At 39.2% G+C, this 25,455-nt stretch overlaps 1 protein-coding gene across 7 annotated transcripts in view; it reads right to left on the reverse strand.

The window, feature by feature from the left end:
• Nucleotides 1-25,455, reverse strand: part of PRKDC (protein kinase, DNA-activated, catalytic subunit) — a 249,288-nt gene that overhangs the window by 64,225 nt on the left and 159,608 nt on the right. For all 7 annotated transcript variants that reach the window (XR_006607272.1, XM_045081811.1, XM_045081746.1 and 4 more), the window contains 8 exons: nt 25,059-25,232; nt 23,715-23,813; nt 21,711-21,918; nt 19,880-20,069; nt 18,535-18,750; nt 7,293-7,405; nt 5,190-5,321; nt 2,684-2,863 (listed from right to left, as the gene is read on the reverse strand). Coding sequence is in view for 6 of the 7 variants with exons in the window: in XM_045081811.1 (XP_044937746.1) it covers nt 2,684-2,863; nt 5,190-5,321; nt 7,293-7,405; nt 18,535-18,750; nt 19,880-20,069; nt 21,711-21,918; nt 23,715-23,813; nt 25,059-25,232 (1,312 nt within the window). In the remaining variant the exon portion in view is untranslated. The remainder of the gene's footprint in view (nt 1-2,683; nt 2,864-5,189; nt 5,322-7,292; nt 7,406-18,534; nt 18,751-19,879; nt 20,070-21,710; nt 21,919-23,714; nt 23,814-25,058; nt 25,233-25,455) is intronic.

Here is a 25,455-nt window from a genome sequence, read left to right on the forward strand (position 1 = left end):
TAATGCCTTCAACAAATGGTGTTGGGAGAATTGGACAGCAACATGCAGAAGGATGAAACTGGACCACTTTCTTACACTATACACAAGAGTAGACTCAAATGGATGAAAGACCTAAATGTGAGACAAGAATCCATGAAAATCCTAGAGGAGAACACAAGCAGTAACTTTTTGACCTCAGCTGCAGCAACTTCTTACTAGACATGTCTTCAAAGGCAAGCGAAACAAAAGCAAAAATGACATACTGGGACTTCATCAAGATAGAAAACTTTAACACAGTGAAGGATACAGTCAACAAAACTAAGGTAAGCTACAGAATGGAAGAAGATATATGGAAATGTCTTATCAGATAAAGGGTCAGTATCCAAAACCTATAAAAAACTTAACTGAGGGCGCCTGGGTGGCTCAGTGGGTTAAGCCGCTGCCTTCGGCTCAGGTCATGATCTCAGAGTTCTGGGATCGAGTCCCGCATCGGGCTCTCTGCTCAGCAGAGAGCCTGCTTCCCTCTCTCTCTCTCTGGCTGCCTCTCCATCTACTTGTGATTTCTCTCTGTCAAATTAATAAATAAAATCTTTAAAAAAAAAAAAAAAAACTTAACCAAACTCAACACCCAAAAAACCAAAAACTCCAGTGAAGAAATGGGCAGAAGACATGAACAGACACTTTTCCAAAGAAGACATACAAATGGCCAACAGACCCATGAGAAAATGCATGTCACTTGGCATCAGGGAAATAAAAATCAAAACTACAATGTGATTCAACATCACACCTGTCAGAGTGGCCAAAATGAACAACTCAGGAAACACAGATGTTGGTGAGGATGCTGAGGAATAGGAACCCTCTTACACTATTGGTTAGAATGCAAACTGGCACAGTCACTCTGGAAAACAGCAGGGAGGTTTCTTGAGAATTTAGAAATAGAGCCACACTATAACCCAGCAATTAATAGCACTATCCAAAGGATACAAACAGTGATTTGAAGGGGCACCTACATCTCAATGTTTATAGCAGCAATGTCCACAATAGCCAGAATATTGAAGGAGCCAGATGTCTATAGACAGATGAATGGATATACAATGGAATAGTACTCAGGCATCAAAAAGAATGAAATCTTACCATTTGCAATGACATGGATGGAACTTTAGCAAAATAAGGTCATATATGATTTCACTCATATGTGGAATTTAATAAATATAAAAACAGAAGAACATGGGAAAGGGAAGGAAAAATAAAAATAACATGAAAACAAAGAGGAAAACAAACCTATTTCTATAGGAAATAAACTGAGGGTTGCTGGAGGAGAGGTGGGTGGGATGGATGGGGTAACCGGTTGATAGGCATTAAGGAGAGCACTTGATGGGATGAGCATGGGTGTTATATGCAACTGATGAATCACTAAATCCTACCTCTGAAATTAACAATACCCTATATGTTAATTAAATCTAATTTAAATAAAAAAATTTAAAAATATTAAAATGAACTGAAACAGTTTACTAGGGCCTTTGTAATGATCCATGTTTTAAATGGCAAAGGAAACCTTTCTTACATGAAAATGTAACCTTCCAGAAAGCACGTTTTAAGTAGTAACTGAAACTATGTCTATATATGCTCAAACTGTACTGCCTTAGAAGGCCTTCTCTGACCACTCCATCTAAATATCTATCATGGTACCACCCTGTGGTATCACTCTGTTCAAGAGGATGTCTCTCTCCCTGCTTCATTACTACTCTACATTACACTGGTGTTTCTGTACTACTCAAGTTCTGTGACACTTAAGACTACTTCATGCTATCTTCTATATTCTTCTGTTTATTGTTTGTTGTCCATTGTAATTCCAGGAAAGTAGAGATTTGTGCCTCTTTGCATCACTCACCATCCCCACCACTTACAAAGTCAGGAATATGCTGAATCAAAATCTGTTGAAGGCAATCAGGAGGCAGGAAATAATCTGGTGAAACAGTATATAAGCAAAAACAACTAACAACATGCAGGACTTAACCAAATTACTGAAGGGATTGACTTATTGATCAGAACATTTTTTAAAAAAGATTTTATTTATTTATTTGACAGAGAAAAAGAGATCACAAGTAGACAGAGAAGCAGGCAGAGAGAGGGGGAAGAAGGCTCCCTGCTGAGCAGAGAGCCAGATGCAGGGCTCGATCTCAGGACCCTGGGATCATGACCTGAGTCAAAGGCAGAGGCTTTAACCCACTCAGCCACCCAGGCACCCAAAATCAGAACATTTTTATACCAAGGCTGATTTCTAATTATTCAGTCAAATATAAATTTGGGGTTTTTGGGTTTCTTGTTTTTGTTGTTATTGTTTTTTTAATAAAGACTCATCCATTTATTTTAGAGAGAGAGAGAGAAAAAGAGAGCAGGTACAAGTTAGGGGAGGGGGAGACGGAATTCTCAAGCAGACTCCCCACTGAGTGGGGCTTGATCCTAGGACCCTGAGATCATGACCTGAGCTGAAACCAAGGGTCAGACATTCCTATATGCTTGTTTAAAAAAAAAATACAATCAAATCACAACAACCCTTCTGGGAAGAGGTAACCAACCATACAGAGTATATATACTCAAACACCTTGTGCTTCAGTTTGTGAAACAAATTAAGTTATTATGACACAGTCTTTTGATGGGAAAGTAGATAATGCATATTTATGAAGTATGTATAGACTCTTACCTGGATACAAGAGACAAAAGGTGGAAAGAAAGAGAAAGTGCTGTTAAGAAAATGATTAAAGTCCTGTAGCAACTTTTGAGTAATGTTGTTTTTCTCAGACTTGGTCTTGTATTTATCCATCTCTTTTATAATTCCAGAAAACAAGCTGCCAAAGAGCTCTTTTGCAATTATTGGGTCTCTCTGTAAAATACCCAAAACAAAGACAAGTTAGGATCTGAAGTAAAAATGCTACAATTCACTAATACTATCAGAGCTTTATTTGAAAACACAAATTTCTGCAAACATATCTAATTTACATCTCAATTCTGTTTAGAAAGTTTTAACAGGCATTGACATGGCTAGTGTTTGAAATTTAACCAAATATACTTGTGGTATCATGGATTTTGGACCCAGAAATAATGTAAGCTGGCTTAATCACATATGTAGCCACAGAGTTTAACTCATGGGTGAGTCTGGACCTTCAGATATTTCATCTTTAAAGCAGGGATAACAGAACACATCTCAGGGCTGTGGTAAGGATTAGCCAAGTTAAAGCACATCAAGTGACCACTGCAGTAATTGATAAGATCTTCAAGAAAGATTAAATGAGATTTTTAAGTACTATCTTTACATTAGTATCATCATAAAGCTAAAGATAGCTGATAAGCTTAAATAAAATGCCAATTTAAAATTTCAAAGTCCCATCAATACGACCATTTAAACTGTTAAAACCATCAGTAACCATTTTTGTGCTTTTAATGTTTGGTGTATTCAACTCTAACAGAATGCTACCTGATCTTTCATGGTTTTAACCCTCACACTCCATGACTACAAGAACTGGTGCCTGTGACACCAGTACTAAGAACAGTCCCTAGCATGCAGTGTCTGTATATTTTAAAGGAAGGCATGAATGCATGAATTAATAAGATCTGAACACTATTTTGCTTGGTAAAAACTGTGTCTGAATAAAAAGTTCTTGATTTGTTCTTTATTTTGTAATTTATTTGCTTTATAAAAGTTATATGGTTGCTATAAAAAATTTCAGAAAATATAAATTAGCAAAAAAGAAAATAACCCAATTATACTACATGAAGATAGTCACTGCCATGGGTTGTTCTTTTACTACAACACACACTCTCTCATACGGTATCTGTTCAATAACTTTTTTCACTTAACTTGCAGCAGACAGGTTCCCATATCTAGAACCCAAATCTTGAGTCTTATGCACAAATTCCCTCACTTCCCAGGGAGTTCCAAATGCTTCTTCTATTATGATACAATGGTGCTTAAGCTAAAGAATGTTTTCAGAGCAACAGAATGTTGTCACTGGACATGTGCTGTAATGACTAGTTTACAGGCTCCTCTTCAGTTCTCTAGCGTGCAACACTCATGTTGAAGAGGAGCCCCTGGACAGCAGAGAAGGCCTTGTCTGTTCTGTTCACAGCTGCACCTCAGTGCTTAGAGCAGTCCCTGGCATCCAGATGGAACTGCTCCATATATAGCACTTGTTGAATAAAGTATTTGGAATTTGAGAAATATAAGGACACATATTCCTTTTCAAAGAACAGAAAAAAATGTAGTCACGTTTTTTCAAAACAATATTCACCATCTCAATATTTTCCAAGCACCAAAGAGATGATCTGACTTGGGACATGGGTCTCAGCAGTATCAGGCTTGTAACCTGCTATCATTAGTACACACCACATACCTATCCAACATGGGAAGATGCAAACCATGCCTAGGAGAGTAGGCGGCAGCATCATTTCTGAGGCAGTGATGTGAATATTATGTGCAAAGCACTAGAAAAACTGGGAAATAATGGGGGTGAAGAAAAACACTAGGCCAGGAATCAAAACAAAGGGGGGGTTGTCTTAGTTTCACACCCAGCAAGAATACAAAGTTTGAACCAAATTATCCATTCTTTGCTAACCTTCAGTTCTTCATCTGTAATGTGTCTAAAAAACTGCCTTTATGTCACGAAATTACTGGGAGAATCTAATGAAAGAAATGTGAAAGCACTCTATAACACTCAAGGGCTCTTCTGTGATAGTAGTTACATAAATCAGTACATATGCTACAATTGCACAGAATCAATCTCTCTCTCTCACACACACACACACACACATGAGGGAAAAAATGGTTATGTCCAGTCCAGGTAACACTGTTGTTCCAATGTCAATTTCTAGATCAACATAAATGGTTAAATAAGATACTACCAGTGGGGAACGCCAGATAAAGAGTATATGGGACTATGTACTATTTTTGCAAATTCCTGTTAATCTATATTTATTTAGATTAAATAAAAAGCTTAAAAAAGAGTAACAAAGACTATGCAGATATAACATTATTATAAGCAATATAAGTTTTGGAAAATTCACACAATATATAGCATATTTCAGCATCTAGCATTATGCCACACACACACACAGTGGTATGCCACAACACCTCAGTGTAGCATACGGTAGCCCCCGGAACTGATAAATAGTTTTTATCAGTCAATAGAAAAATAAAGCATTCAAGGACCAACCTGAGCCACAGCTTGCAAGGGGGTGATCAGGCTACTGTATTTAATCTGAATGTCAGGAAGGTCTCCTTGACGGTAACTCCTGTATAAAATGACTTGGGCATCGTGCTTCATTTTTAACTCACTCTTTATCTCCTATAATCATTAGAACCAAGAAAGAAGATTAGAATTCCTATTGAAAAAAATTGTAGTACATGAACTATGAAACGATCAGTCAGTACTTATCTTTAACATAAAGGTGAATTTGATGATAAATTTTACCCAAAATGGTTTGGTCCCTACACTTTACCAGTCTATGGTAGACAATAAATCCAAAATAAAAATTACTATCAAATGAGCAGTATGATTAAACATTTATCACAAAATAATGTGAATATTTGTAAACTCAGAGAACTTGAATTAGAATTTTTTAAAGCCATATTTCATTTCTTCCCCTTAATTCCTCTTAAAAAACCCTTGGCTAACAGGCCCAGTGATATCACCACAGCCCAGCTCTTCCTGACCCTGCTCACCACGCTGGCCTTGCACATGCTTTTGAGTCACCCCGACTCTCCACCACACAGGGCTGTGGGACCTGTTCATCTCTGCCTAGAGTGTCTTTTCACAGTTTTTCTCTCATCATTTGGTTCCCACCTCAGATATCATTTTCAAAGAAGCTTGCTTTCTCACTTTAACAGTCTTCCCCACATGGGCATAACTTGGTTAATCTCCAACTGCACACTATAATCTTAACTCATTCATTTTTTTGGTTCTGTTGTACACACTGGGTTGTAGCTCCATGAATGTTTATATCATATTCACCTCTATACCATTAGCATTGAGCGCAGTGCCTGCCACTGAGCACAATGCTCCCAATAAATAAAGCGCATGGACTTCTGATGCCATTCTTACTGAGAGGTCAGCCGCTTCAGATGAGAACACCTGTGTCAGAGGGAATGTATGGCCTCACACAGCAGGCCATTCTACATTTATTAAAGGACTTTATTTGTATCAAACCAAACTATCCCACTCTGATTTCTATCCAGCAATCCTGGTTTTATCTTTTCCTTCTGTTCATATTCTGCTTTTTATTTCCTTCAGGCACACCTAGTTAGGTTTCAGGCTTAATTAGTAGCTCATGGCTACTTCTGAGTGGGCAAAGAAGAACGCTCTCCATGTGTGGTGGGGCCAGTGAGAAGAAGCATGGGAGGACTTTGAGGCACTGATTTTGGACCCTTGCCTTCAGGAGAATAGCTGTTCTTACACAGATAAGAGAGATGAAATGTCCATTTTCTTTCCACAGAAGATATAGTGGAACCATTCAATTTCTTCATACTCAGATTTGCAAGTTAATTAAGTGACTGAAGATTTAAACTGAATTAAAATAAACTCAGTTGTTTTTTTTTTAACATACAGTCTTGTCTTTCTTGAAAATTTTGTCATAATTACTGGTTTTTAAGTAATACCGAAGCTGTTGCTGAACAAATTCTTCCATTATTTCCACATTTTGAGAAATGTTTAATTCATGCCGTACTAGGTCACTGCTTTTGGCAGATAACCCAGGACCATCCATCTGGCCTGCTCATCCTTTCCTCTGGGCTCACCATTCCCTCTTCATCCAGGTACCCCAGAGAACAGCTGGTTGTAATGTGGTTCCACAGTGGCCCCAGACCCAAAGTGGGGCAAGATTATGGCTAATCCTTCCCAGCAGCTAAAGTTGTAAGATAATTCAGGAATTATTGGAGGCTGTGTCTCTACCACATGGAGAAAGCCAAGCTGTACACAGAGAAGAACAAAGCCAAGCTGCAGTGAGAGTCTGAGATAAGGGGCAGGGATGAGGTCCTGGTAGTGCCCATGAGCCACAACAAACCTCAGATTCAAGGGACTACACACACATGCCCCATTCCAAGATTCCCATGACCTCATTAGTGAGTCACCACTGTATTTTACATCTACATTAGTCAGAGGAATTATCTTTGGTTCATAAGTAACTTTAACTCATATACTGCTGGTTTTGTAATTTTGTCATGCAATAAATATCTGACAAGAATCTTATTTCCTTAGTATATATCCGTTGATATAAAAAAAATATTTCTGACCACTCAAATTCTCAAAATAGATACAAACCTTCTCTCGTTTTTGTTCAGCAATACCTTTTCTGGCATAAATCAAACTGAGCTTTTCTTGGTCCTTTATAAATCGCCTGCATAATCTTAATATTTCTGTCCGATTGTCTATACCTGAAGAATATAAAGGTTTGTTACAGATGGTCAATTTGACATTTGCAGTTGACTTCACCTCCTTTCTAGAATTGCCTGAAATAGAAAGTATAATTATTTCCTTACTTCCATCTAGCTGTTCTGTTTTGTTGCAATGACATGAGTCTGTGAAGAACAGAGAACAGGACAGAAGACCACTAACCAGTTTTGGAAACTAGAGAACAGAAAGCTGTAACCAACCCAGCCCAACCCCAGGGCCACCATACAGAGAACAGAAACAAACAAGGACGGCTGACAAGACCTTGAAGGGGCAGGACCTGGCAGCAGCAGGCATGTCCATGGGAAGGGAGGAAAGTGAGGCTGCAGCAGGAGATGTGGTTAGGAAGCACTGTCCCTAGTGCTGCAGGTGCCGAGCCTGGGAGAGGACATAGGGCCCATGGGTGCACAGGGCTGACATGGCTGCAAGCACAGCAACTACACCATGAGTGATCACAAGGGCTTTTGGAACCTGGAGCTGCCTGGTCGTGCTTGGCCTCTAGAGTACTGGTACCCTGGCCTGCCAGCCTGTAGTTATTCCAAATGCCTTTTACTCATCTGGGAATATAAGTGAAAAGCCAAGTCACCAGACATTTTGAGGAAAGCTTCAAACATGAAAGACAGAAATGAAAAAAATAAGGAAAGAGCAACTGTTGAAAGCAGTCCTTCCAGGGGAAAAAATTTTCAAAATATTATCATTTATTAAAAAGACAAAAGCAGAAATTCCAACAGTGGATCAAACACTGGAAGGGCATTCAGAGAACATAAAAAGTTCATAGAAACCAAAAATATAACTTAAAAGTAAAGGTTAGAAGATAGGTTAAAGTGATTTCCCAGAATACAAAGGAAAAAGGATGAAAAACAAGAAAATTATAAGAGCTGATAAAGTCTGTATTCCAAAAAGAAAACTGATACAAGGAAATCATCAACAAAATCATCCAAGAAAAAATACTGCAAAACTGGAAAATGCATTAGCAGTCTGAAAGGGCCCTCCTATGCCCAGAAAAATGGACTAACAGACCTGCATGCTTCAAAGGACCTTTTTGTGAAATTTCCTAAAATTTATTTAAAAGAAAGGATCCTAAGATGTTCTGCCAATTCTTAACAAAGAACCAATTCTTAACAAAGAGTCAATAAAATGAATGCCAGTAGGTTTCCCAACCCAACCTTGGGTACTAGGGAACCCTGATGAGTTCACACTCAAAATTCTATAGCTAAAATACCCAGCAGGTGTGACTGCCATCAAAGCATCAAAAACAGCTTAGGGCTTCTGACTCCCTTTCTCAGGAAGCTACATGAAGAAGTGCTTCATCAGAAAGATGGAACAAGCCAAAGAAGAATCAGATCCAAGAGAGGTGAAAAGACCCTCAGGACGAAGAGGTGGTCTCTGAACCACAGCTGAGCAGACACCCCAAGAGCAGTAGCCTGGAACAGCGTGGCTCAAAAGCTCCAGGAGAGATTTCATTTAAGATAAAACATTTATGTACTGGGACACAGTAAAAGACAATGGTACAGCTCAAAGGAAATCAAGTAATAATATGCAGAAATCTAAACCAAAATAATTATTAATGCCCAGAAAAAATTATTATACAAGAAATACAAAATAATCATAGTAGCACTATACTTTGAACAGATATAATATTTATGCAGTCAAAATAAGAGGAAACTACACAGGAAGAATTCATTGCGAGTGTGTGTGAGGGACAAGAAGGAGCCAGATCCTCAATGTCCATAACGCAAGCAAAAGAGAATAACAAATATTGAAAGAAAAAAAAAGGTAGTGTAGCAATACTGGAGGTACAGAAGGGTATAAGTGGGGGAGGAGTCAAGATGGCGGAGAAGTAGCAAGCTGAGACTGCTTCAGCTAGCCGGAGATCAGCTAGATAGCTTATCTAAGGATTGCAAACACCTGAAAATCCATCGGCAGATCGAAGAGAAGAAGAACAGCAATTCTGGAAACAGAAAAACAACCACTTTCTGAAAGGTAGGACCGGCGGAGAAGTGAATCCAAAGCGACGGGAAGATAGACCCCGGGGGGAGGGGCCGGCTCCCGGCAAGCGGCGGAGCAACCGCGCACAAAATCAGGACTTTTAAAAGTCTGTTCCGCTGAGGGATATCGCTCCAGAGGCTAAACCGGGGCGAAGCCCACGCGGGGTCAGCGTGGCCTCAGGTCCCGCAGGGTCACAGAAGGATCGGGGGTGTCTGAGTGTCACAGAGCTTGCGGGTATTGGAACGGGAAAGCCGGCTACAGAGACAGAGCTGACAGTAAGCTCGCAGCTCCGTGTTACCTTGAACCAGTCGCAGGCTCGGTGAGCTCGGAGCGCGGCCGGAGGTCAGGCAGACGGGAGTAACTGGGCGCTGTTCTCTGAGGGCGCACTGAGGAGTGGGGCCCTGGGCTCTCGGCTCCTCCGGGCCGGAGACCAGGAGGCCGCCATTTGTATTCCCGTCCTCTGGAACTCTACGGAAAGCGCTCAGGGAACAAAAGCTCCTGAAAGCAAACCCAAGCAGATTACTCACCCCGGCCCCGGGTAAGGGCGGTGTAATTCCGCCTGGGGCAAAGACACTTGAGAATCGCTACAACAGGCCCCTCCCCCAGAAGATCAACAAGAAATCCAGCCGAGACCAAGTTCACGTACCAAGGAGTGCGGTTTCAATACCAAGGAGAGCAGCAGAATTCCAGAGGAGGAGAAAGCCAAGCACGGAACTCATGGCTTTTTTCCTGTGATTTTTTTTAGTCTTGCAGTTAATTTAATTTTTTCTTTTTCATTTTTTTTTTTTCTCGCCTTCGGGTAAAATTTTTTTTTAACTGTTACCTTTTTCTTTTTTAACGATTTTTTACTAGTTTATCTAATATATATATATTTTTTTACATTTTTCTTAGGTGTTTTCTTTTTTTAAAAATTCTTTTCTTTCTTTTTTTTTTCTTTTTGTTTTTTTTTTTTCTTTCTTCCTTTTTGAACCTCTTTTTATCCCCTTTCTCCCCACTCACGATTTTGGATCTCTTCTAATTTGGTTAAAGCATATTTTCCTGGGGTTGTTGCCACCCTTTTAGTATTTTACTTGCCCCTTCATTTACTCTTATCTGGACAAAATGACAAGACGTAAAAATTCAACACAAAAAAAAGAACAAGAGGCAGTACCGAAGGCTAGGGACCTAATCAATACAGACATCGGTAATATGTCAGATCTAGAGTTCAGAATGACAATTCTCAAGGTTCTAGCCGGGCTCGAAAAAGGCATGGAAGATATTAGAGAAACCCTCTCGAGAGATATAAAAGCCCTTTCTGGAGAAATAAAAGAACTAAAATCTAACCAAGGTGAAATCAAAAAAGCTATTAATGAGGTGCAATCAAAAATGGAGGCTCTAACTGCTAGGATAAATGAGGCAGAAGAAAGAATTAGTGATATAGAAGACCAAATGACAGAGAAGAAAGAAGCTGAGCAAAAGAGGGACAAACAGATACTGGACCACGAGGGGAGAATTCGAGAGATAAGTGACACCATAAGACGAAACAACATTAGAATAATTGGGATTCCAGAAGAAGAAGAAAGTGAGAGGGGAGCAGAAGGTATACTGGAGAGAATTACTGGGGAGAATTTCCCCAATATGGCAAAGGGAAGGAGCATCAAAATTCAGGAGGTTCAGAGAATGCCCCTCAAAATCAATAAGAATAGGCCCACACCCCGTCACCTAATAGTAAAATTTACAAGTCTCAATGACAAAGAGAAAATCCTGAAAGCAGCCCGGGAAAAGAAGTCTGTAACATACAATGGTAAAAATATTAGATTGGCAGCTGACTTATCCACAGAAACCTGGCAGGCCAGAAAGAGCTGGCATGATATTTTCAGAGCACTAAACGAGAAAAACATGCAGCCAAGAATACTATATCCAGCTAGGCTATCATTGAAAATAGAAGAAGAGATTAAAAGCTTCCAGGACAAACAACAACTGAAAGAATTTGCAAATACCAAACCAGCTCTACAGGAAATATTGAAAGGGGTCCTCTAAGCAAAGAGAGAGCCTACAAGTGGTAGATCAGAAAGGAACAGAGACCATATACAGTAACAGTCACCGTACAGGCAATACAATGGCACTAAATTCATATCTCTCAATAGTTACCCTGAATGTGAATGGGCTAAATGCCCCTGTCAAAAGACACAGGGTATCAGAATGGATAAAAAAACAAAACCCATCTATATGTTGCCTCCAAGAAACACATTTTAAGCATGAAGACACCTCCAGATTTAAAGTGAGGGGGTGGAAAAGAATTTACCATGCTAATGGACATCAGAAGAAAGCAGGAGTGGCAATCCTTATATCAGATCAATTAGATTTTAAGCCAAAGACTATAATAAGAGATGAGGAAGGACACTATATCATACTCAAAGGGTCTGTCCAACAAGAAGATTTAACAATTTTAAATATCTATGCCCCCAATGTGGGAGCAGCCAACTATATAAACCAATTAATAACAAAATCAAAGAAACACATCAACAATAATACAATAATAGTAGGGGACTTTAACACTCCCCTCACTGAAATGGACAGGTCATCCAAGCAAAAGATCAGCAAGGACATAAAGGCCTTAAATGACACACTGGACCAGATGGACATCACAGATATATTCAGAATATTTCATCCCAAAGCAACAGAATACACATTCTTCTCTAGTGCACATGGAACATTCTCCAGAATAGATCACATCCTCGGTCCTAAATCAGGACTCAACCGGTATCAAAAGATTGGGATCATTCCCTGCATATTTTCAGACCACAATGCTCTAAAGCTAGAACTCAAACACAAAAGGAAGTTTGGAAAGAACCCAAATACATGGGGACTAAACAGTATCCTTCTAAAGAATGAATGGGTCAACCGGGAAATTAAAGAAGAATTGAAAAAAATCATGGAAACAAATGATAATGAAAATACAACGGTTCAAAATCTGTGGGACACAACAAAGGCAGTCCTGAGAGGAAAATATATAGCGGTACAAGCCTTTCTCAAGAAACAAGAAAGGTCTCAGGTACTCAACCTAACCCTACACCTAAAGGAGCTGGAGAAAGAACAAGAAAGAAACCCTAAGCCCAGCAGGAGAAGAGAAATCATAAAGATCAGAGCAGAAATCAATGAAATAGAAACCAAAAAAACAATAGAACAAATCAACGAAACTAGGAGCTGGTTCTTTGAAAGAATTAATAAAATTGATAAACCCCTGGCCCGACTTATCAAAAAGAAAAGAGAAAGGACCCAAATAAATAAAATCATGAATGAAAGAGGAGAGATCACAACTAACACCAAAGAAATACAAACTATTATAAGAACATACTATGAGCAACTCTACGGCAATAAATTTGACAATCTGGAAGAAATGGATGCATTCCTAGAAACATATAAACTACCACAACTGAACCAGGAAGAAATAGAAAGCCTGAACAGACCCATAACCAGTAAGGAGATTGAAACAGTCATTAAAAATCTCCAAACAAACAAAAGCCCAGGGCCGGATGGCTTCCCAGGGGAATTCTACCAAACATTTAAAGAAGAACTAATTCCTATTCTCCTGAAACTGTTCCAAAAAATAGAAATGGAAGGAAAACTTCCAAACTCATTTTATGAGGCCAGCATCACCTTGATCCCAAAACCAGACAAGGATCCCACCAAAAAAGAGAGCTATAGACCGATATCCTTGATGAACACAGATGCGAAAATACTCAACAAAATACTGGCCAATAGGATTCAACAGTACATTAAAAAGATTATTCACCACGACCAAGTGGGATTTATTCCAGGGCTGCAAGGTTGGTTCAACATCCGCAAATCAGTCAATGTGATACAACACATCAATAAAAGAAAGAACAAGAACCATATGATACTCTCAATAGATGCTGAAAAAGCATTTGACAAAGTACAACATCCCTTCCTGATCAAAACTCTTCAAAGTGTAGGGATAGAGGGCACATACCTCAATATCATCAAAGCCATCTATGAAAAACCCACCGCAAATATCATTCTCAATGGAGAAAAACTGAAAGCTTTTCCGCTAAGGTCAGGAACACGGCAGGGATGTCCATTATCACCACTGCTACTCAACATCGTACTAGAGGTCCTAGCCTCAGCAATCAGACAACAAAAGGAAATTAAAGGCATCCAAATCGGCAAAGAAGAAGTCAAATTATCACTCTTCGCAGATGATATGATACTATATGTGGAAAACCCAAAAGACTCCATTCCAAAACTGCTAGAACTTATACAGGAATTCAGTAAAGTGTCAGGATATAAAATCAATGCACAGAAATCAGTTGCATTTCTCTACACCAACAGCAAGACAGAAGAAAGAGATATTAAGGAGTCAATCCCATTTACAATTGCATCCAAAACCATAAGATACCTAGGAATAAACCTAACCAAAGAGACACAGAATCTATACTCAGAAAACTATAAAGTACTCATGAAAGAAATTGAGGAAGACACAAAGAAATGGAAAAATGTTCCATGCTCCTGGATTGGAAGAATAAATATTGTGAAAATGTCTATGCTACCTAAAGCAATCTACACATTTAATGCAATTCCTATCAAAGTACCATCCATCTTTTTCAAAGAAATGGAACAAATAATTCTAAAATTTATATGGAACCAGAAAAGACCTTGAATAGCCAAAGGGATATTGAAAAAGAAAGCCAACGTTGGTGGCATCACAATTCCGGACTTCAAGCTCTATTACAAAGCTGTCATCATCAAGACAGCATGGTACTGGCACAAAAACAGACACATAGATCAATGGAACAGAATAGAGAGCCCAGAAATAGACCCTCAAATCTATGGTCAACTAATCTTCGACAAAGCAGGAAAGAATGTCCAATGGAAAAAAGACAGCCTTTTCAATAAATGGTGCTGGGAAAATTGGACAGCCACATGCAGAAAAATGAAATTGGACCATTTCCTTACACCACACACAAAAATAGACTCAAAATGGATGAAGGACCTCAATGTACGAAAGGAATCCATCAAAATCCTTGAGGAGAACACGGGCAGCAACCTCTCCGACCTCTGCCGCTGCAACATCTTCCTAGGAACAACGCAAAAGGCAAGGGAAGCAAGGGCAAAAATGAACTACTGGGATTTCATCAAGATCAAAAGCTTTTGCACAGCAAAGGAAACAGTTAACAAAATCAAAAGACAACTGACAGAATGGGAGAAGATATTTGCAAACGACATATCAGATAAAGGACTAGTGTCCAGAATCTATAAAGAACTTAGCAAACTCAACACCCAAAGAACAAATAATCCAATCAAGAAATGGGCAGAAGACATGAACAGACATTTCTGCAAAGAAGACATCCAGATGGCGAACAGACACATGAAAAAGTGCTCCATAACACTCGGCATCAGGGAAATACAAATCAAAACCACAATGAGATATCACCTCACACCAGTCAGAATGGCTAAAATCAACAAGTCAGGAAATGACAGATGCTGGCGAGGATGCGGAGAAAGGGGAACCCTCCTACACTGTTGGTGGGAATGCAAGCTGGTGCAGCCACTCTGGAAAACAGCATGGAGGTTCCTCAAAATGTTGAAAATAGAACTGCCCTATGACCCAGCAATTGCACTATTGGGTATTTACCCTAAAGATACAAATGTAGTGATCCAAAGGGACACATGCACCCGAATGTTTATAGCAGCAATGTCCACAATAGCCAAACTATGGAAAGAACCTAGATGTCCATCAACAGATGAATGGATCAAGAAGATGTGGTATATATACACAATGGAATACTATGCAGCCATCAAAAGAAATGAAATCTTGCCATTTGCAACAACATGGATGGAACTAGAGCGTATCATGCTTAGCGAAATAAGTCAAGCCGAGAAAGACAACTATCATATGATCTCCCTGATATGAGGAAGTGGTGATGCAACATGGAGGCTTAAGTGGGTAGAAGAATAAATGAAACAAGATGGGATTGGGAGGGAGACAAACCATAAGTGACTCTTAATCTCACAAAACAAACTGAGGGTTGCCGGGGGGAGGGGGTTTGGGAGAAGGGGGTGGGATTATGGACATTGGGGAGGGTATGTGATTTGGTGAGTGCTGTGAAGTGTGTAAACCTGGTGATTCACAGACCTGTACCCCTGGGGATAAAAATATATGTTTATAAAAAATAAAAAATTAAAAAAAAAAAAAAAAAAAAGAAGGGTGTCAGTGGTTGCGTCTGGAATCTGGGGAATGGATATGGAGGGTTACTATTTCTTCTAGAAAGCTTTGGCAAAGTATTTGACTCTTCAAACTACTTGCATGTATTACCCTAATAACAAATGACTATAGGAAACTGTAATGAAGAATTAAAATAGTTGAAAAGTGATATTTTAATTAGGTTACAATTTCATTTTTAAATGCCAATGATAATATCACAGTAAGGATTAATTCACCATAAATTATGAACTTCCCAATATTCCTCTTTAGGCAAGAAAATACATAACCCACAAAGAAGACAGACAGTGTGGGAAATATTTTATATCTACAAGGGGAGATTCAAATATATTAACCAAATTAAAATGGATAGCTAACAGTATTCATTTTGCCTCAGTTCTATGAGTTTTTTCAAATTCATATATAAAACTTTTAAGGAAAAGGGTTTAAAAGTTGGGTTTTACCTCTTATCCTCCTTAATTTCTATACAAAGTCAATGAAGACTGCTCAACTGGGAAAAACTGTCCAACAGTTTGAGTTGTGTACTATGCTGCGATCCTCAGCCATGCCCCTTTGTTTTCTGAGCCTCCTCCCCTTTCAGTAGAGTGGGTCATGGGCAATCATCATGCATTAACTGGACTGCAGGCTGCCCCAAATGCCCATCTCAACAATAATCCTGTGGGAGAATTATGTGCCATGGGTTTGAGGTCAGCAAGACACTTAATGAGCCATGGGAAAGTAACAGTCATTCTGGGACTGCATTTTAACTTCAGAGTTTTCATTGTCAGTTACAGAAGGACAGAGAACCATGCACTTTGGCCAGATGACAGTCTGGCAGAGAAACAGCAGAGGAAGAGGATATAAAAGAAAGACTGGTGGGAGGCAACCAAGCAGGGGGCAGAACAGACAGAGCAGAAACCTAGAATGGTGAGCAAAAGAAAGCTAGTTTACGTCATCTACATAAAATTCACAGAATTATGTATGGCCACAGATTTGTGACATAAATGTGAAAAAGAGTGGTTGGAAATGAGGAAAGTATTTCATGTATGTGTTTAGTTCCTAAAGGAATTTACCCTTACTCATTTAAAATAAAGCATATCAGGGGCACCTGGCTGGTTCAGTCAGCACAGTGTGCAACTCCTGATCTCAGGGTTGTGAGTTTGAGCCCCACATTGGGTATAGAGATTACTTAAAAATAAAATAAAATAAATTATATCTGAGGGGAGTTGGGTTGGGGGATGAGTGAGGTAGGTGAAGCACATTAAGGGTACACTTATCATGATGAGCATTGAGTAATGATGTATAAAACTGCTGAATCACTATATTATTGTACATCTGAAACTCATATAACACTGTACATTAACTATACTGGAATTAAAAAACTTAATAAAAAACAAATGAGTAAAAGAAATTTATTCTTGCTCTTAATTTTATTTCTTTATATCTAAATTCAAATGGTTGGCATTTCTCCAAGGTTCTGTTAGGACCTTTACTTTCTCCATTTTCTTCCTCTGGGCTTTCACTCACTTCCAGAGTTGCCATTCTCATAAAAAGCTGAGTTACACCCTTTCAGCCAGCAATGGTCTTTGAGCTCTGCCTGCACTTCCCTGCAGCTTCCGTGACACATCTCCCCTCATCTTCCCCACCAGGACACTGGATATGTGGTGGGATCAGAGGTGCCTGTTGCCTTTGCCACCAGGGCCTCCTCAGGCTCAGATGCTGCTCCATGCAGATCCCCCAGTAGGTCATCCAGGGAACACTGCAGAAAGTCCTGGTTGCCTCCTAAAGTACCAGGCTCACATCCCCAGCTGTCTGCTCTTTACTCCCTGTGGGTGTGTCCCATAGGCTAGACCGTTACAAGGCCTACCAGTCCTTAAACAATCTCTTTTTAAAATTAATTATTTTTATTAACATATAATATATTATTTGCCCCAGGGGTATAGGTCTGTGAAGTCCTTAAACAATCTTAAGCTGATCTGGGTCCCCTCCACTTCCCAAATCCACTCCATATTCCCTGCCTCATTCTTTGTTTACCCTCCCCCTTCCCACACCCCTAGCCTCCAGAGGCTAGTCCCAAAGTTGGCCTTTTCCCCACGTCCTTCCTGGCACTCTCTCATTTTCTCTCTCTGAGACTTACTAATTCTGCTTCACCTTCAAGATCACCGACCTATTGCCTTTACCAAGCCCTGATGCTCAGAAAGTTACTAAATGAATGGAATGAGTCCAATTTAATCAATGCTTTTCTGGAACACCTGAAACTAGGCTTTCAACATGGTAAGTACTGAATATTTATTGAATTAAATTTTATATTTTTAAGTAAGTGCTACCCCCAACATGGGGCTCAAACACATGACCCCAAGAATAAGAGTTATATGCTGAGCCATCCTGGAGCATCCAAATTAAATTTTAATGGGCTTATCAAAAGAAATGAAATCTTGCCATTTGCGACGACGTGGATGGAACTAGAGGATATTATGCTTAGCGAAATAAGTCAATCAGAGAAAGACAATTATCATATGGATCTCCCTGATGTGAGAAGCAAGGTGAGGGGCTTGGGGGGTAGGGAAGAAAAAAAGGAAACAAGATGGGATCAGAAGGGAGACAAACCATAAGAGATTCTTAATCTCACAAAACAAAGGGAGGGTTGCTGGGGGGTGGGGACAGAGGGTGGTTGGGTTATGGACATTGGGGAAGGTGTGTGCTATGGTGAGTGCTGTGAAGTGTGTACATCTGACGATTCACAGACCTGCACCCCTGGGGCTAATAATACATTATATGTTAATAAAAAAATAAAAAATTAAAAAAAATTTTAATGGACTTATAAGGTTACATGGAAATGTGAATGCAGTCAGAAATGCACTTTTCTTTATCTAAGTCTCTGCATTAACGTATTTTAAGTACATTTCAGCAAGCTTACTTTACCTTTTGTTTTGTTATCCACCTCATCTCCTGGAAGGCCCAGCCTTTTTTTCCCAAAATCAGGTCCCACTGACTTCAAGGGTGCTCTCTGGAACTTTTCACTCCTCTTGTGGGCAAACAGCAAGGAGGAAGATGAGGAATCCAATGATGAGGAGACTGTATAATCCATCAGTGGGTCAATACTGCTCCCAGTCAGCCAATTAAAGGAGCTTCTGCCATCTACAAACAGGCACGACCAGAGCATGTCACAGCATGCTTAACACTGCCCAACCCTGCCAAGACCACCCCACCCCACCACTGCACCTGGTGGAGCACTGCCAACTGCCAGACACACTGTGTGTGACAAGTGATGCATTATTCTGTGGCACCTGGGGCCTCCACGTAATCCCCTGCCATTGTCACTGGGGACAACTCCTCCAGGGAGACAGCCACATCACAGCAGAAAGACAATAGGCAGTTTACTGCTAGGTTACTAGTGAGTGATCAGAGGCAGCTCAGGTGTTTGAGCCTGTGTCCTCATTTGTGAAGCAGGGAACACCACATCTGCTCCTTCAAGCCACTGTGATCATTATAGTAATGACACCAGGTATCTCCAGATTCATTCATTCATTCATTCCAGATTCATGACTTCTAATATAATGTCATAAAATATTCATGGTAATTATTCAAATCATTTCTACTTCTAGAAACAATGAAACATGAAAAAATTTACATAAAGGAAAAACATCTGAAATGTTTATATGAAATAATTTAGGTATTTTACTCTATAACTTGTACTTCTCTGAACAATTCAGGAAAGAGAAGTTTAATAAACTATAAACGCAGTAAATGATTTTGATTTAGCTCTTCAGAACTTGGCTTTTGAGATAAGGGGTTTAAAATGTGAAACCAAACCAAAACATACATGTACTGTTACTTTTGTTTTTTTCTAGTCAAGAACAGTCCTTTTTTATTTTTGTTTTTTACTGTGTTAAAATTTAGAGAACACCAAATTAACTATTTTAATCATGTAAAGTGTACAGAACTATGGTGTCACACTGTTGGGTAATCATCACCACAATTCATCTCCAGAGCATATTCAATCATCTTAAACAGAAACTCCATATCCTTTAAACACCAGGTCCCCAACATCCTTCCCCTACCTTCCCTGTTCCAACTCAAAGAATTTGATGACTCTTGGAATCCCAATGCTTTTCTCCTTTGACTGACCTATCTTTTCTGTGGTTCTTACCACTTTTTTCTATTATTGTTTCACTTCTCTTACAGTCAATGTTCTTGTAGTGGAAGCCACTTCCACAGATCATATTGCCTTGTGCAGAGCAGGCAGGTGTTCAGGTGTGATAGTTACCTGCAGTTTGTGTAGGTGTGAAGTCATACTGTTGTTGGGTGGCCCGTATCTGCCTAGCCATCACCCCTTGAAATGGGAGGGATCCCTCCTGGGTCCGGGCCTGCAGAGCACTTTGGGAGGCCTGAGTCTCAATAAACATTGGAGTGAAAATAGTACTTCGGAAACGCCAGTCAGAATCAATGGTATATTCCTACATGTAAGAGAGTTCCAAATGAAATAATGGTCCTTCTTTAGCAACACTGAAATATTTTTATTAAAATTCATTGCTACTATCAGTAAATACATAATTTCATGTATCTCTATGGAAAACAGCTGAAGAAACTTTCCAAATTTAAACATTTTAACTAAATATTTGTCATCTAGAAATAGTGATTAGTATTGGGGGAGGAAAAACTGTATTTCTCCTCCTTCACATTCTGCATTAAATGGCTTAATGCCACACCTAGTGGTGGCACCACAACACTAACAAGCTGAAGGGCTCAGCTCCTTCCAAAGTCCCACTATGTGCTCAACACTAAGGAGAAGCGCAAGCAAAACAGTCAGGCTAAGCTAGCCAGGCTAGCAGATATGAAGTGAGCACATGTGTAAAAATGTAAATCATCACAGGTTGTTAAGGCTGCCAGGAGAAGAGGCAAACTCAGTGTCTACCAAATGGATGGGGAGGAGGATGGCATTATGGAGAAAGGAAAATCTAAGTGGAGGCTGAAAGGGGAACAAGTGTGAGCATGTCAAGAGAGTGTGAGCATATGAGGCTAAAACAAATGTGTTTCAGAAAGGAACGTGTAATCCAAGTAAAATAAGAAGCCCAGTACAACTAATCATCAGAGAAACACAAAACGAAATCACAATGAGACATCACCTCACATGTGTCAGGTGGCTCTCATCAAAAAGACAAGAAATGACAACTGTTGGCAAGGATGTGGAGAAGAGGAAACCCTCAAGCACTATTGGTGAGAATATAAATTGATGCAAACACTAAGGAAAACAGTACAGAGGTCCTCAAAATATTAAAATTAGAAATAAAATATGATCTAGCTATTTTAATTCTGGGTATTTATCCAAAAGAAACAAAACACTAACTCAAAAAGAAATATGCACCTCTATGTTTACTGCGGCAATTTTCATAATAACCAAGAAATGGAAGCGACTTCAGTGTCTATCAATGGAAGAATGGATAAAGAAGATGTGATGTGTGTGTGTGTACACACATATGCAATGGAATATTATTGAATCATAAAAAAGAAGGAAATTTGCCATCTTTGATAACATGGATGGACCTTGAGGGCATTATGTTAAGTGAAATATGTTAGACAGAGAAAGGCAAATACCACATGATCTCACTTACATGTGGAATCTAACAACACCAAAACAAAACAAATTGAACTGAAAAAGATACAGAGAACAAACTGGTGACTGCCAGAGACAGAGGACAGGGAGGAGGGGTGGCAGGAGGAGGGAACATGGGTGAAGGGGTCAAAAGGTATAAACTTCCAGTTAAAAAATAAGTAAGTCATGGAGGTAAAATGCATAGCATGGTAACTACAGTTAATAATACTGTATTATATATTTGAAAGTTGCTAAGAGAATAGATGTTAAAAATTCTCATCACAAGGAAAAAATATTTGTCACTATGTGGTGATGGATGTTAACTAGGCTTACTGTGGTAATCATCTCACAATACAAACAAATATCAAATCATTATGTTGTATACCTGAAACTAATGTCATACATCATTAATATCTCAATAAAAGCCAGGTTAACTCTTAGCAAATGTTGACAAAAAGACAGGAAAAGCTTATAAAATTTATTATTACAGAGATAAGTACTTCACCTGAAATTCGCATTCTGACAGAGGATGCTCAAACACAGGGTTTGGATAATCTGGGCTCATGCTGGTCATTTCAAGCAGAAAATCTGTTGCTAAACTTAAAAAGTGCATTTCTATCTTTGGAGAATATAAGGAATTTAGTGCCAACAGTCGGTCCAAGATATTTGAAGGTAATCTAGTCTCATGGCTCCAGAAATTTCGAATAATTAATCTGAAAAGCAGAGAGGAAAGAAGCATATTTCTCAGATATTGGCAAATAAGAAAGAAAGTCCTACACATTGTGTCATGTGGAGAAGGCAGTCTGTCATCACTATAAAACTTAACATAGAGGAAAACCACATTCAAAATTGTATAAGGAGTTTAATCTGAGTTATGAGCAATAATATGCATTGAAGGAAGGGAATATTCCAAAACCTTAGCATATTTAACAAGAGGTGAGGTGAAAAACTGGAAGATTTTTTTTTTAAGGATCTTTTTTTCTTTTAAGATTTTATTTATTTATTTGACACAGAGAGAGATCAAAGGCAGGCAGAGAGGCTGGTGGGGGGGTGGCGGGAGGGAGAAGCAGAAGCAGGCCTCTGCTGAGCAGAGCCCGATGTGGGGCTCGATTCCAGGACCCTGAGACCATGACCTGCACCGAAGGCAGAGAATTAACCCACTGAGCCACCCAGGTGCCCCAAAACTGGATGATTTTTTTCTCATCTCTACTGCCTGGGGAATCTTCAATTATGAGTATATAATATTAACTATCTGGAAATTGAGAAAACACCTTAAGAAATTATATGTATTCCTTCACTGCCTTGCTAAAACAATTCACTCCAAAAATTATTGCCATAAACTATTCACAACTTGAACTACTTAAAAACCAGGTTAGTCTTAGGGCACCTGGGTGACTCAGTTGATGAAGAGTCTGACTCTTGATTGCAGGTTATGATCTCGGGGTTATGAGATCAAAGCCCACACTGGCCTCCACATAGTGTCATTCTCTCTCTCTTCCTCTGCCCTTCCCCTTACTTAAAAAAAAAACAAAAACAGGTTGGGTTTTACAATTTATGAATGCTTTTGAAATCCAAATAAAATTTAGAATGGAAAATTGAAATATAGAACCATACAAAAAGCTTATACCCCTTCTTATATAATTAATACTTGATAAAACACTCATAAAACTAATAGGGTAGGCATTTTAGAGGAAAACTGTGGGGATTCATAGTGTTTGGATGGATAAAACCTGACTTGTATAAACCTCCCTGGATGAGCCTAATTGAAAAGCAAAAGAGGAGTGCCTAGATGCTGGGTCTCGTCTGAAGTTTCTTGGCTGAATGCAGGCAGATTCTTACTTCCGCTCATGGGTCTCATCCAGGGAGTGGGGTTTAAAAATACAGGCACCTGTAGTGGTCACGTACTTCACAGGCTCCTTGCCTTGCACATGGTGTATTAATTAAACTCACAATAAAAGAAGAGACAAAGCTTGGCTCAAGGCCTTTCACCACTAGAGCATCTGGCCCTCCTTTCTCCTACTAAGGTGTTGGGAATAATCCTTTCATTCACCATATCAGGCTTTGCTGGCCAAACCCGACCGAAAATAGTAATCATGTTTTATTTCCCTATATAATTAATATTATAGTTTTCTCCTATTTCTAAAGTTTCAAACATTTCACTTAATATTAATATGTATAGTGTGATTTCAACTATTTGAGTTAAATGAGAAACATAATCATCATTATAGATCTTTTCATTTTAAGACACTGATTCACTGCATGAGCAGAGAAAGATTTATTCATACCACTTTTTAAAGAGTTTTATTTATATTTAAAATAACTTGTCAGGATTTTTAAGTCTTAATATTAAAATACCTTTTTACTGAACACTATGAATGGAGAAAGCAAAGAAAATGCTAATATTATAAACATAATTCTAAAACTGCTGAAAAATACTCAGTGTCAATCTAGAAAGAAATATCCCTAAATTTATTTGTCCTGGCCCAAGTATTCCAGGAGGAGCACATACTGAAGCCCAGCATTCTCATCGATCAGCCCTTGAATCAATACATCTTTTGCCAACTTAAATACTTCCCGAGACTCATCATCTGCTTGACTTTCTGGATCTCTGAGAAAAAAAAAAAATGACAAAACATTAACATTGTCTTCCATCACTTTTGTTCAATCCCAATAACACCATCCAGAATGAAAGTTAAATAATCTGGCCTTTCTGGGCACCTGGGTGGCTCAGCTGGTGAAGCAACTGCCTTTGACTCAGGTCATGATCCTGGAGTCCTGGGATTGAGTCTTGCATCTGGCTCCCTGCTCAGCAGGGGTCTACTTCTCCCTCTGACCCTTCCCCTTCTCATGCTCTCTCTCTCTCAAATAAATAAATAAAATCTTAAACAAAACAAAACTGGCCTTTCCTGTGGTACTTTAACTTCCCAAATCACAGCAGAACTTACCTTCATGTGTATGTACCCTGACACCCTCCTTTAGGGCCTCTGCAAGCCTATCCAAGTGCCTGTCACCACCCTACCTGCAATGTGATAGGACTCAGGTACACAGGGCAGAGGGGGTGGGTAATGGGAGCAGGGCTGCAGAGGCTCCCTGTGAATGCTAAGAGGTCCTAGGACAGGCTCACACCCTACAAGAAGTGGGGTGATGGAACTCCTGTAGGATAAAGGCATCCCAGAGTTCACTTCCTTAATTCTGTCAAATTTTAGAGGGATAACTATAAAAACAAATTACACTATTGACTCAACCAGTAATTGCACACTCTGAATTCCCACAGGTACATAAAAGGAGTTAAAAAAAAAAGGATACATGTCAATATACTAAAATAAACTTGTTTTAATTATTTTAATTATATGTTTAAAAATATTTTATTATTATAATCTGTTTCAGATTGCTATAAGCACCCAAATGCCCCCTTAAGAATTAGTAATATAAAATGTTAATGTAGTGGGATGCCTGGGTAGCTCAATCAGTAAAGTGTCAAACTCTTGATTTTGGCTCAGGTCATGATCTCAGGATCGTGACAGTGAACCCCATGTCGGGCTCCATGCTAGGTGTGGCATCTGCTTAAGACTCTTGCTCTCCCGGGGCGCCTGGGTGGCTCAGTGGGTTAAGCCGCTGCCTTCGGCTCAGGTCGTGATCTCGGGGTCCTGGGATCGAGCCCCGAGTCGGGCTCTCTGCTAGGAAGGGAGCCTGCTTCCTCCTCTCTCTCTGCCTGCCTCTCTGCCTGCTTGTGATCTCTCTGTCAAATAAATAAATAAAATCTTAAAAAAAAAAAAAAGACTCTTGCTCTCCCTTTTTCTCTGACCCTCCACAGACATCCCGTCCAAAAAAAAAAAATTAATGTAAACCTTACCGGTAATTGTCATGAACCCACATTAGAATGTTATACATTTGTTCCCTGCATACTGGAGAAGGATGAGAAATGAATTCTACAACAGGATTCAGAAGTTCTCGGAGTTCTACAGGTTTCAATTTTGCCATCATTGTATAAATTATGTCCAAACACACTTTCTGTCTTTCATCATCTCTGTAACAAGAGAGTTTTTTTTTTTTAAAACACACTAATTTAAAAAATTATACTTTCAGATATGACAGGTAACATTTTTCTTTGTGCTGTTCTGTATTTCAAAATTTATTACAATGGGAACATAAAAATTATATCTAAAAAAATTACCATGAGCTAGAGTATTAAAAATAACTAAATTAATTCATTAATCCATATCCTGGATTGGATCCTAGAACAGAAAAAG

Source organism: Mustela putorius, unplaced genomic scaffold, assembly GCF_011764305.1.
Source record: "Mustela putorius furo isolate JIRA1106 unplaced genomic scaffold, ASM1176430v1.1 tig00000056_pilon_pilon_pilon, whole genome shotgun sequence".
NCBI lineage: Eukaryota > Metazoa > Chordata > Mammalia > Carnivora > Mustelidae > Mustela > Mustela putorius.